Genomic DNA, 14254 nt, shown 5'->3' with positions numbered 1-14254 from the left:
GGAATAAAAACATTTGCTAGCAAATAGCAAAATACTTTGAAGGGAGTCTATTCCAGGATTGCTGGATCACCCAGCTTCACTAATGAAAGTGTATCTTCTCCAGCCTAATAAATCAGGCCCAATGAGTTCACTGTGCTCAAATGGCTTTCATGGTCTTTAGATCTCAACCCTATAGGGTACCCTTTGGATATGGTGGAACAGGAGATTCACATCAGGAATGTGCCAGCCCAAAAAATCTGCAGCAACTGTGCTATCATGTCAATACAGACCAAACCCAATCAAAAGGCATAAGTAGAAGGGGATTTGTAAATTAAAAATTATATCACAACTTTGTACAATAAGCCTGAATTGTGTGGACTACAATAATGAGATCCCTGTCTATATATATATAAATATATATATATATATATATATATATGTATATATATATATTTCAGGAAGCAAGAAGCGTTCTCTTTAACACTCAAAAATGTGCTGCTCCCTGGTGTAGACTAGCCTATTGGAATGCATTAGAATTTCAAACATGGATTTTTAAACGCTGAATTTAATTGGGGAAATCAATCTGTGTAGACTTATCCTAAGTGCACCCAACATAAAATTTACAAACACAATATATAATGTTAGAAAGATCCAACTTTGCTAAAATTCCCTGCCTTAGTATATCAGCTAAAGTCATTTGACCAATGCATTTGTAAAAAGGTGCAGTAAAGCAAAACTTTAAAGCAGGAAGCATAGCCTGTGTATGTTATAATGAGATATGACTACAAATATACAAAAAGAAATATAATTTTTACAATACAACAAAACTTTACTGTTCTACAACAAGGCACAATAAAAAAACACATACAATGAAAAGTAGAAATATATCATACCTTCTTTCCAGCAATATTTTTGTCATCATTGGTAAGAACTTTTCAAAGCGAATAAACCCTGTAGGTTCTTCTTCTTCCACCTAGATGGTAATGATAAGAAAGTGCAATCTATGACAAGGATTTCATATTGACTACAGTTGTAACTTTTTTAAAGCAAATCTGTGGTTAACTGAAACAAAAACTAAGACATGTCGGCAGTTACTGATTGGTTCCCTAACCTGGCTTAGGTGTGTATAAATTAACTTTTATACCACATGTGCTTTCCACATGTAAGCCAAAGGGCAAACATAACTCGAATTGCAGAATGAGTTAAAAAATGTAGTCAGCACGTTTATATATTTGGTAATTTTGTCCCCACACTCCCCTGAGTGTATGCAGCTGGGATATATACGGATATATATGCAGTGATCTTGGCATACATAACTAGAATGAAGAGGCAAAATCTGAGTTCATGAGGGTGGAGGCTGAAGATTGGAGCTTGAAGGTGAGATAAATCCAGGCTGCCTGCATTTTGAGGTAGTGATGGATATTAGTAAAGAACAAATTCAAAGATGAAAGTGTCCTTTACAGTGTAACTAGCAAGTGTAAAGTGCCCTCCTATATGCCAGCTTTTATTCCCTTTACACCCAATTGCCAAGATCACTACTTCCTGCATTTATGATTGGGCCTTTGCAAGTTTAGAACAGCCTGTGCAAGGAGAGAACACTGAAAGCTTCTGCGGGTGTGTGCATTTAAATGAGACAGAATGATAACATAAACTGAAAGGTAACTAGTTTTTCTCTGCAAAGTTTATTCATCTTTACATGTTATTACAGCTTCTGACCAGTAGATAGTGATATGTGACAATAATACAGCTGTACAAATTATTAACAAGGGTAAGGTCAGTATAATTATTATTACTATTATAAATATTATTAAACAGTATTTATATAGCGCCAACATACCACAAGGCGCTGTACAATAACTAGGGGTTGCAAATGACAGACAGATATAAACAATAAAAACAGGAGGGGAGGACCCTGCTCAGAAGAGCTTACAATCCAATGGGGGGGGGGGGGGAGTAGCACAAATTAATCTATTACAGTATGTGTAAAGAAAAAACATATGCAGTACATCTCTGCATCTCTGTACGAATATGCTTCTGCAAAGCACAGCATGTCCTCTTGTGACAACTGGGATGCTGAGATTTACTAAGAACCACCTGTAAGACTTTTTAAGTATTTTTCTAGTATATTTTTTTAAGCAGGGCTTTTATTTGAGTAGAACATTCACTTTAAGTCACAGTGATTGATTTTCTATAATTTGATGAAAAACACTCAATGCTTTAAAAGTAGTTGTTCTTTGGTTCAGGGTAAGAACTGGGAGGGTTAATTACAATCCTTCAGATAAAACAAGAAGTGTTCACAAGCCACATCACAGCTCTGCTACTTTTTTCTGCCACTAAATGCCACTTTGATGACCACCATTGCCTAACTCATTTCCTATGGACCCAAGTCATCCTGAACCTACCCCAGCCTGCTACTGGGCAGGGAAATGAGAAGCAGCCATATTATGAGCTTATATCTATGTCTCTCTGTTCTATTCTCTCATCAGCATGCTTCTTGTCAGGGACTGTATTTGTATTGTCAGGACATATTTGTACTGAATCTTTCTCTCACGCTTCAGTTTTGTTATAAAACGACTACAATAGGTTGATACCAAGTTAAATGCTGATAGTAATCCTGCTTGCAGGTTACATTTAATGTTTTATTTTGCTGATTATAAAAAAGCAATAATCTGTGTCTCATTCAAGCTCAGTTTTAAAGTAAATCCAGAATTAAAAAAACATGCAGGTTGTAATTGCTGATCCTTATCGTAAAGAAGAGATGTCCCATGTCACATAACAGGTATGAAAAGAATGAGTTCTGATTTTGCTTTGACTTTTTTGCCCTGCAGGTTTGTGCCAGGTCAGTGACGTAGTATTGAATCCAGAGACAGCCAGGTCCTTACAATATTTACAGGTTGGCCAGTCAAGGCAGTCTATGTAAGGCTACGTACACATGTGCAATAAATGTTGTTGGAAACATATGATAAACGACAGATCGTTCAATAATCGTTAACAAAAAAACTGCACAACAACAGGCCAACAACAGCAATGAACGAGGGATGTCATCGGAAAAAAATTAGAAAAAATTGGTAAATGGTTCTGCACATGCGTGATGAACGAACATTCGTTGCAACACACAACTGCCCAATAACTGTATGTGTGTGTACGTGAGAAGATGTGGAAAGGCATATTGCAGAAAGAGATAAGTGAACAGTCTTCATGGCGAACAGTCGTTGGCAAAATGACCGATCGATTGTGAACACATTCTTTTTGTATCATTCAGATTTATATTTTTATATATTTCCTGTACGTCACTTCCTCCTGTACTCGTCACTTCCTGCATCTTTCAAATCATCACATCTAGTGTACATTATTAGTGGATTATATTTAAACGTTCATATTGTTACAGCATGTACAGAATCGTGCAATATACTCGTTGAATAATCGTTGATCTGTCATTATTCGCTCGTTTTCTAATGACAATTATCTAACGTGTGTACGTGACCTTACTCATAGTACATATAAATGACATATACTAATCTTTAGAGAAGTAATAATATTTGTTAATGGTAGTTTCAATTTTAAGCTTCTCATACAGTTCTTATTTTGCTTCGGAGCTCCATAAATATTTGTTTGGAGAAGCTATGTAACACAGTAAAATGTATTTTTAGTGAATTGGTTGGTATTGGCACATGAAAAGGGTGTTGGTCCTTGATGCAGAGACTTTTTAGAGCTACCATTAATCCCAATGCATGTTGGACACGTTCCTTGATAAAAAAAAAGTATATGTGAATTCTACAGAAATGTTAAGGGATGGGTCCCATTTATGGTCAGGTGCTATCGGTAATATTAGGGATAAGAAATAAAATGTTAAAAAGATTTACGCTTTTATGCAGTACTCCAGACTAACAGCTAAACACACAGTATAAATGCATATATGGTGCCTCCCCCATCATCAACATGTTAATGGGATGTTCAAATAAAACATTTCTTTGTTAAATGCTTTATTTTACAGCCAATGATACCAATGCTGGGTCTCTATACAATATTTCTCTATTTCTCTATACAATAAAGGAATATTGATAGTAGGAGGGCCCAACAGATTACTGTACATAGCTTCCTGAAAACATTACTAAATCATTTTTCAATACTCCTTATAAAAGCCCTTAGCAAGAAGTAGATAGGCTATTGGGATGAGTTGTGCAACTTTTAAAATGCCTTGATATGTGAATGAGAGACTGGAGGAGTGGGCGCTCCTAGGCAGACTGCATTTGGATGCCCAGAGTAACACTGTATGATGCTATGACTACATTCATTACAAAAAAAAATGAAATCCAATGAATGAAAGAGGCAGGCCAGGGACAGTAATCTAGTAAGGAAAGGGCTAGATGATCCTGGACATTCTCCAGAAAAGAATAAAGTGGGCTCCATCTCATTTGCTGCAATTTCTAATGCAGACTTTGACTGTTTAAGCAATTTCAGTAGAAGAGAAGCGTGTACATCTGTGCAAGACTAAAGTTAAATCCAGGGGTCAGCTTTTAGAGTTAAAGCAGAACTACTGTTTCACTTAAAATGCACGATCAGGCAGGTCAGAAAGGAGCAGGCGATGTCCTTTCTGCAATAACCTCTCCTACGTGCCTGATCACAACCCAGCATACCCAGCAATCCCAGCTTCCCATGTGTGTACTGAGAATGAATTAACTTTTGTGCACTTGTGTAGGAGTTACATCATTACGACCTAGCCAACCAAGGTGGCGAAGATCACATTTAGGAAGACAAGAAGGAGGACGATGCTTTAAGAGAACGGTAAATTTAAGTCAAATTTAGTCAAACTACCTGGTGCCTGGTTCTAGCCAGTAAAGCTAACTAACATTACCAACAGGAATTACTTACCTCTGCAAGAATATCATGGAGTTCTCCTTCTGTTGGGCAACATCCTAATGATCTTATGATTGTTCCAATTTCACTGTAAACAGAAGAAATGCATCAACATAACCATCCATTCATAGAATCATGTTTACTACAATGTTGGGTTGAATGTTGGGTTTCTTCAACAACAGTGGGAATGAGTGTTGTACAGACAGCACTGCTAATTCTACAAAGGAAGGAGGGAGGATGAGCAGGAGGCATACCCCTTTGTCCTCCTCCATAAGAAACAACAGTGGTCATTAGTGGTCTGTGTTTAGTTATCCAGCAGGATGGAGGTAATTCATGCAAAGATATTGGGCAAATGCTGTACAGATGCTAAGTGTTTGCCTGAGATATTCCATGAAATTTTAGCTTCTGTACACAGCTTTACACCTTATCCAGTCCTTGTCACAGTAATGCATGTTAAAAAGCACATCTTACAAAGGTTACTACAACCCACAACAAGGTACAATCCATAGTGTGGTGTATTGTAGTACTATTCAAGACACACATGTTTCAGCACACCATAATGTGTTGGGTTGCACCACCCAGCTATTTGTATGAACAGGCTGTTTAATACTTTGACCTGTTGCTTTGACATATATGCACTAAAGCAGCAATAGCAACTATTATAATCTGGCTGAATCTAGCACATAAATAAAGGTTCACTCTTAGGCCCTGATTTATTAAAGCTCTACAAGGCTGGAGAGGATACACTTTCATCAGTGAAGCTTGGTGATCCAACAAACCTGGAATGGATCTGGTCCAGGATTCAAAACATTTGCTAGCAAATAACAAATGACTTTGAAGAAAACCATTCCAAGTTTGCTGATTCACCCAGCTTCATCGATGAAAGTGTATCCTCTCAAGCCTTGGAGAGCTTTATTAAATCAGGCCCTTAAGCTGCGTACACACTGCCAATTTTTGTCGTTGGAAAGGATCTTTCACGATCCTTTCCAACGACAAGGGAGTGCACGATGCATGAACGGTGCTGTACATACAGCGCCGTTCATGCTCTATGGAGAGGGGAGGGGGAGAGCGACGGAGCGGCACCCTGCTGCGCGCTCTCCCCTTCACTTTCATTATGATCGGCTGTCGTCCATCGTCCGTGGATCCGGCAGGTCGGTCGTCCGGACGATGGACGACACCGACTGTACACACGGCAGATTTTTGCCCGATAATTGGCCGATGCCGATTATCGGGCGATAAAAATCTGACGTGTGTACGTAGCTTTAGGGTCTATTGAAAAATGTTTTCACCCAACATTTAACCAAAAATTACAAATTTTTAACATTGGATTTGACTAGAAAAAGCTATGAGTCATAAATTGATTCACAGATTTTCTACTTGAATCCAAAGCAAAAAATATGTACTTTTTAGGTAAACATTCTATGAATCTTTGATAAAAACATGAATAAATAGATTATAGATACATATATTAGAAACAAATATATACTCTTTATCATTTGTATCACTGGTGAGTGCTGATGAATTTACTTCCATCTTTTAGTCTAACATTATTGAATGATTTTCATGTTTCATTTTATTCATTCTACTTGTATCATTGTTCAGAAAGGTCAGTCATCTTACCGGACATCAACAGTTTTATTGTTTTCATGGTCAAACACTTCAAAGGCTTCTGTGATCTTTTTCTGTAAATCTGACACGAGTGCTTCTGTGAGAGAACAGAAAATTCAAAAAGATTAGAAAAAACAGCTTAGCTTGGTGACTGTTGGCTTAAATGTTATTTAAATTGTCGTAATAAGGGATCATAGTAGATGGGACAATTTGTGCTATCATACTAGCAGTAATCTGTTTTCATTATGGCTAATGTGGATCCGAACATTACTCAAAATATGTTGTTGTCAAACTTCAGTTACCTGCTTTGTTGGAAAAAAATGCCTGTTTACAGAGCTCAACAGCTCAATCTGTGTAAAAACAAATAAGCTTTAGGTGGAACCCTTACTCATCTTCTTCAAAGCTGTCCCTTGTTTTTTAGTGCACTTCATGTTGCTATTTTTTACACTGCACCTTCAGATCTCATGTCCCTCTTTTCTCAATTTGTCCTAATATTCATTTAAACAAATGTTTTAGCTGGTGTTGGAATTCTTAAAGAAAATACTAAAACAAGGCAAATATTTAAACTGCCTATTACAGGGATTACTGTGTGATTTGGAAATAACCAATTGATCTTGCTACAGCATAAATTTCATCCTGGGGGATATTAAGGAATTTCACATACACCAGTGCACCACATATGTGAGGATAACTAAATTGTATTCTCACAGTATTTACTATGTTTTTTGTGTGTGGATATGCACACAGAGGCTACAGTGTACACATACTGAACTTACTAACAAGTATAGCTTGCTGTGGAAATTACACTACATTATGCATGTTAACATTGGCTAAGCATTATATTGGCCGTGTAACGCCTTAAATAAAAATGCAATTCTTTCAAATAATGGTTTTGGGTCTAACCAATATTAACATTTTTATTTATGTGCAAACTATTATAGGGAAAAAAGCTCCATCAATGAGCCCATTTTTTTTAAGCTCTCCAAGACTGGAGAAGATATACTTTCATCAGTGAACCTGTGTGATCCAGCAAACCTGGAATGGATCTAGAACACGTATCTTTGTGTGCATGTGCAGATGCCACAAAAGCTGACAGGAGATTTCATACACAGAGCTTGGAATGGAGATTGTAGTTATATATGCCAGTACACGGACAGCCTTTTTGCACAAATAGAAAGCTATATAGGTAATTATCATGTACATGATATCAGATAGATAGGTACAGGGATCACAATTATTGTGCCAATCATCAACCTTGTACAGGCCCACACAAAAGTTTGTGTTCTCCCCAGCCTCTTTTAGCCGAGTGCAGCACCCAGCAATTTTCAGTAACTACCTGGCTGTTTTTGGTGGTTACTGAAAAGTTGGGTGACAATACATGGGCACTGGTCAGTTGGAGGATATTACAAACACAACTGAAAATCTGACATGATATAAGGAAAATTTGATATAGGGAAACATTGTAACACCTGGAAGCAATGCAAGCTCATTGCAGGGTCATTCAGGCTGCAAAGAATAAAAATGAAATAATGCAATATGTATGGTATCTGGTTTTGAAACAGAACTCAGCAATCTTTTCTATCCTGGATGCTTTTCCATGTTTAGGAGTCTGAAATAACATAAAAAAGGATAGCAATGCTTCCTCAACTACATAGTATTGTACCCAGTTGGTCAACCAAAGCCAAATGTCAAAAGGCCAGGCTCATTACTAGACACTGTCACTTGGTGTACATAGAAAGCACAGTAATGGGCTGACCATGCAGTGCTGTCTCACAGCAGGCTCCAGGACAGCCGGCCAGGTCCTCCTACCTGCAGCAGGCTCTGCTTTCTCTCCTCCGCACCTGCAACAACAACAGTCACAGGGAAGCTAACGTAAGCCACATAAAATGGCCAGGCGGGCTGAATTTGGCCCGCGGGCCTTGTGTTTTACACCTATCTTCTACACAGGGGCTACTGGTTATTTTTGTGGGGAGGGGATAGAGTAAAAAGGTGTGAAAGCCCTTCCAGGTTTTTACTTCCTGTCCTGTACAACAAGAATAAAACTAGTTTTAAGTAAAAGAAATATCTGCTTTGTCACAGAAACAAGTGTCCCCATTGGAAAACGTTCCCTCTATTTCTGCAATTCAAAATTTGGGATTGTCCCACTTTTCCAGAGTGGCTTTTTTTTAGCCACTTTACTTAGTTCTAGAAGCTGTGTTAAATACCTACCTTGCTCCCCATACCAGCAGTACTCACGGTGTGGTCTTCCCCAATGCTGCACAGCCCTTTCAGTGAAGTTGTCCTCGCAAGCCCATCTTCATAATGTAACCACATGTTGTGGCCCCTATTTTATAATATGTGTGACCTTCACTACTCTGGATAGCTGGAATATGGCTAAATTATGCTAAATTAAACTATGTATTTCTGTTTATACCTTGTCTAACCCTAGTTTTATAATATGTATTTAATGTCCTTTTTTATTTTTGTTTAAAACTTTTTAATGCAAAACTGTGTGTAGTGGTGGTTTTTCATTTGCAAAAAAGTTTGTCAGCTTTGTACTAGAAAAAACACTGAAATGAACATGGTTGCCATGTACTATATATAACTATATAGGAAAATGCTGTGTGATGTGATAGTGACCCTTTTTACTACATTAAATGGGGTAGAGCACAGAAATGAAGAGAAACGCACACAGCAGTGCGTTATAGAAACACAATGCACTGACATACATTTACTGGAAATGCCAGATTGACTAGGATTGCCTATGCAATAGGCCTGATTTATCAAAGCTAACCGGGACTGGAGAAGATACGCTATCATGGGAGAACATGAGGAACCAGCAAACCTTGAATGGATCTGGTCCAGGATTGAAAACATTTGCCAACTAATACATATGAAATATGGAATCAATTTCAGGTTTGCCGGATCACCGGTGTTCTCCCTGATCGGGGCCGGATTTTCCACAAAGAAACCACCTAGGTGGCCTAGGACAGCATGACCACTAGGGGCAGCATTACAGCATTTTTTGTAGAACTGGAGCCTGCTGCTGCTGGCTGATAGCTCTACATTACAGGATGCACATAGCTCTTCCTCTCTCTCCCCTTCTCCCCTTTTTTCTCTCTCTCTTCCTCTTTGTCCCCTAACCCTCTCTTCCCTACTTCTCTGTCTCCCCATTCCCTCCTTCCCTCTACCTGTCTCTCTCCATCTTCTCTCTTGACCTTCTATCTTCTTTTGCTCCCTTTTGTTCTTGTGTAACAGATTAATGGTGTATTTTGTGTGTGTCAGCATCAATGTCTGTTATTGGTTGGGGGGCGTCATAATCTAGCTGGCCTAGGGGAGCAAAAAGTATAAACCCAGCCATGTCCGTGATTGTCTATTTTCTTCAGTCTTGGGGAACTTTAATACATTAAGTCCAATATCTGAAGTTTCTGTGAGTCAGACACTATGTTCATGCTGGCCATGAGGTTGCAGTGTGTTTATCACTTTTTCATGCCAGTGACCTGCTGCCTCTCAGGAGACTGACTGCTTCTCCTGGAGCAGTTCTATAGAGAATTGGGAAATGAGCGCTATGAATATTGCTCACTGCCGCCAGCTGTCAAATTTGCAGATGTTGGTTAACAACTAGTGCTGCAGTGCGAGTGTCTTTAACTTTTTGTCAACAACCCCTAGTTTGTCTCTAAATCCCTCAAAAACAAAGTATGTATATATGTATGTATGTATTACTTTGCTATAATGACAAAGTTATGGCCAAATCAACAGATCCACTGTGGAAATTTGCTCTGATCCAAAAGAAGGATCCAGAACTTAAATTATTAAATTATCTTTGCAGCCAAAACTGACAGTTCACCTGGCAGTAGGCACACTTCATAAAATTATTGTTGTAATCTGTTATAAACAAATAAATATTTCCTGTAATGTGGTCTGAGGTCATGTAGGCATGCAAGTTAGGAAAATGGTTTGTTTTTTGTGCTTTTTCATTTATTAGGACACTTGAAAAAAGGACTATACACATGTATGTCTAGTATAGCGTGTCAGTAAAGCTTTTCACACACAGTGAATGCTCTGGCCTCTCTGTATCTGGCCTTTGTACATTTATTTACCTAAAAACAGAAAACTCTTTGCCTCTGAATATACATAAGGGTGTGTCTATATGTGAAAAGGCACAGAACAGTTCATACATATAAAAAGAAGAAAACCAGCCACCATTGTCAAGGTAAACAGTTACACTGTTGCTACATTTGTCTTTGTTATTTTCTTTTAAGTTGCAAATTGAGAATTGAATGGTAAAAAGGCAAAACAGAAGTATGAATTTCACTTGCAAACAGACTTCTGAACGTATTTCTTTATCATCCACACACCATTCATCCTGTACAGAGTTTTTCATTGAGTATATCCATACAGTTTGTGGGTCTGGAACCTAATGGTGGGGGTATGCAACCGGAACTCTGAATATTTCACAGAGACTGTTGATCCAGGGAACATCAGATTGCCTCATAGAATCAGGAAGGAATTTTTTCCCGTTATAGCAAATTGAACCAGTGCCTTCCTCTGGATCAACTGTGTCTATAGGGTTTTTATCTGGAATATGTTTATTTCCCTAGTGGTTGAACTTGATGGACTAAATTTTAGCATTATTAAACCTAAAATTTGGTGGAGAAATTGACTTTGTATAACATTTTTAATAACATCAGTAATTGTGTTCTGGACTCTATGTTTAATGACACAAAATAGCAACAAAATTCTCTTTATGTAAGTTACTATTTTATGTAAATAAATATGATTAAATATGATTTATGTCTAGTAAAAGGGGTATGGGGACATTTTGTCCAGTCAACCAGGGCATGAAATTGTATTTTATTATAACCGAACCTTTTTAAACTAAATATAAGAAAGGTATACATGTACACATGCTAGGTACACACGTGCAATATGTGTCATTAGAAAACTAACGACTAACAACAGATTAACAAAATTAGCACAAACATTTTGAACAATTGTATTGTGCACAAGTCTGTACATGCTGTAACAATATGATCGTTCAAATATTATCCACCAATAGTGTACACACTAGATATGATCGTTTGAACGACGCAGGAAGTGAAATGTAAAGGAGAAATTGTATGGCAGAACAATCCACGAAGGACCACTGAAGAACCACTAAAGGACCGTACACACAATAGAGTGCGAATGATCATCACCCAATCACATTCACCAGGATGGTCGTTCGTTTTCAGCAACAGTCCTCGTTCATCGGCGTCGTTGGCCAGTCGTTGTGCACTTTATTGTTAAAGATTTTTTGTTAACGATTATTGGATGATCAGTCGTTTCTTTTCAACGATAATTATTGCACGTGTGTACCTAGCCTTATAGATTTAAAAAATTAATGACACATGGCTAAAAATAAAGATCTTATATCTGTTTAAAGCAATGTTTCTTAAACTTCATAACATGGGAAACCCTTTAAAAAATCATTAGGTCTTCAGGGAACCCTTACTATAGTTATTATATCCACAACTCACAATATATCAGTGTGGTATTCAGTAGGAATAATGCCTCCTACATTGCTGCCCAATGGTAAGAATGTCACCCGTACAGATAGCCAAAACATTATTGGTGTCACACAAACTGACCTGAGTGGCACAAATTGCTTATTGCTCCCCTAAAATTCTCTGGAGGAACCCTAGGGTTTCACAGAACCCTGATTGAGAAACATTGGTGTAAATATTTGGTTAAGCGGAAGTAAAATAAAAAATAAAAAAAAACTCACCTTTACTTTCACAGATCCGTCAATCCCTCCAGACATTTCCTGGATCGGGTCCCACGTCGTCCTGGTATCCTCCGTTGCACCTGTTTTCTAGTGGGTTTTTAATATCTTTAGCCATCTTGTGGCCACCTTGTACAGAATCTGAGATGATGAGATGGAAGGCCTGAACACTGAGGCTATGAGATCCTGCTCAGAGTTCAAACTAAAGTATTAAAACCCAACTAAACTAAAAATAAAGAAATGACACTTACCTTTATTCCCGCAGATCCCTCGATGGCGCTGGTCCTTCTTGCAATCTGGTCCTGCGTCGTCCTGGAATTCCTCTCTTTATCGCGGAGCAGAGGAAGTGCCAGGCACCGCTATCTTCTGTCTTCTCTTCCGTCCTCTTCTTTGATCTTCTTTCTTCATCACCCAATCTCACACTGCACAAGTGCGAGATCGTGTGACGTAGCTGCTGTGAAGGGGATGCGCATGCGTGAGATCGTCATCTCTTTCCTCTTGGTAAAAAATGCCCCTGGGAGGGTCTGGCTGCTCCTTTCGTGCATGTTGAGATCTCGGATATGTGCAGAAAGAGCAGGATGCGTGATGTAGGTATCTCGGGAGGCTCTGCACTGCCGCAACAATTGCTTTCTTATGTCGAATTTAGCAAAGAAAATTATATGGGCAGCAGGGTGGCTCAGTGGTTAGTCCTCTGGCCTTTGCAGCGCTAGGTTCCAGCTCCAAATCTCAGCCAGGACATTATCTGCATGGAGTTTGCAGGTTCTCCTAGTGTCTCCGTTAGTTTCCGCTGGGTACTCTAGTTTCCTCCCACATCTCAAAAACATCCAATTAGTTTATTGGGCTTCCCCCTAAAAAATTGACCTTGGACTATATTAATGACATATGACTATGGTAGGGACATTAGATTGTGAGCTCCTTTGAGGGACAGCTAATGACATGACTAGGGACTTTGTACACTGCTGCGTTATATGTCAGCGCTATATAGATACTGTGTAATATGTATATTACTTAGTTTAAAAGGCAACTACTGTGGTTAAGCCATAAAAAATATATATAGATATAATTAAAATATAAACAACAACAAATTATTAAAAACAACAAAAGCATACAAAAAACAACAAAGAGTAATCAACCTCCTCTCAGAACTTGCACGAGTTAAAACAATGAGCAAAGTAAATACTGTTCATTTCTCCTTGCGCTAAACTGTCACAACGTCATTACAGTTCAAAAATGAAGTTTTGTAAATTGCCTTACTTAAAGAAATGCTAGTTTTACTCACCAGCAGCTTCTTTCTCTTCAGCCATATTTGTTAACTTCAGTTACCATGGCAACGTGACCTTTATATACGGACGTGTCGCGTTTCCGCCATCTTTGTATGGGGAATCCTGCCCTTAGTACATCTACTTGCTGGGTTTATAGCTGCAGCTCCACGATCGCACGAGCAGTATCTTAGCTGCTACAAGAATTTATTCTTGCCAGGATAAAAAAAAAAAGTTCCATTTGTTTGCTGAGGCATTGCAGGTCTTAATCACAGCACTAGATTGCAAGCTTGTGTACATAATGGAGGGGAAAAAATTTGGGGCAGATTTAAAAGCATGCTGATCAGATAAATAAATGACAGAATGGTTACCATTTTTAATATAACAGCTCCACACACCATGACTTTGGACCCATTTGGGAATTTTCAGCTGTTTAAAACATGTTAACATGTGATGTGTTTAAGAAATGCACAGCAATTTTGTTAGACTTTAATGTTTTTTAGTTGAGTCAGTTGCAGTATGCAGTATGTTCATTCTAGTCAACTGGCAGGGGGCTTTCAGGTGCCATTTATTGTTAGTAAATTTCCCTACATTGTGGTAACGCATGTTTTTATTGTTACTGTAATTCACCAATCTGAATAACCCCAAGTGCCCATTTACTCCAGCGCACTTCCTGGGAGTATGTTTAATGAAATGTGATTATATGTGTTTCACTAAGGCAGCCTATTTAATATCTTAACTGCTGTAACAAAAATGCATCCTAGAGGCATTCACAATGAATGGCACCGCATCACATGTAGCCGCAGTG

At 38.4% G+C, this 14254-nt stretch overlaps 1 protein-coding gene across 1 annotated transcript in view; it reads right to left on the bottom strand.

Annotated features, from left to right (window-relative positions):
- Positions 1-13517, bottom strand: part of EFCAB2 (EF-hand calcium binding domain 2) — a 17263-nt gene extending 3746 nt beyond the window's left edge. The window contains exons 1-4 of the mRNA XM_072410446.1: positions 13467-13517; positions 6457-6541; positions 4852-4924; positions 873-952 (exon numbers count right to left, since the gene is read on the bottom strand). Coding sequence (XP_072266547.1) covers positions 873-952; positions 4852-4924; positions 6457-6541; positions 13467-13491 — 263 coding nt within the window. The 5' untranslated portion in view covers positions 13492-13517. The remainder of the gene's footprint in view (positions 1-872; positions 953-4851; positions 4925-6456; positions 6542-13466) is intronic.
- Positions 13518-14254: the final 737 nt, after the last annotated feature.

Source organism: Pyxicephalus adspersus, chromosome 4 (genome assembly GCF_032062135.1).
Source record: "Pyxicephalus adspersus chromosome 4, UCB_Pads_2.0, whole genome shotgun sequence".
NCBI lineage: Eukaryota > Metazoa > Chordata > Amphibia > Anura > Pyxicephalidae > Pyxicephalus > Pyxicephalus adspersus.
The sequence above is the reverse complement of the archived record's forward strand: the minus strand, read 5'-3'. Positions and strand labels throughout refer to the sequence as shown.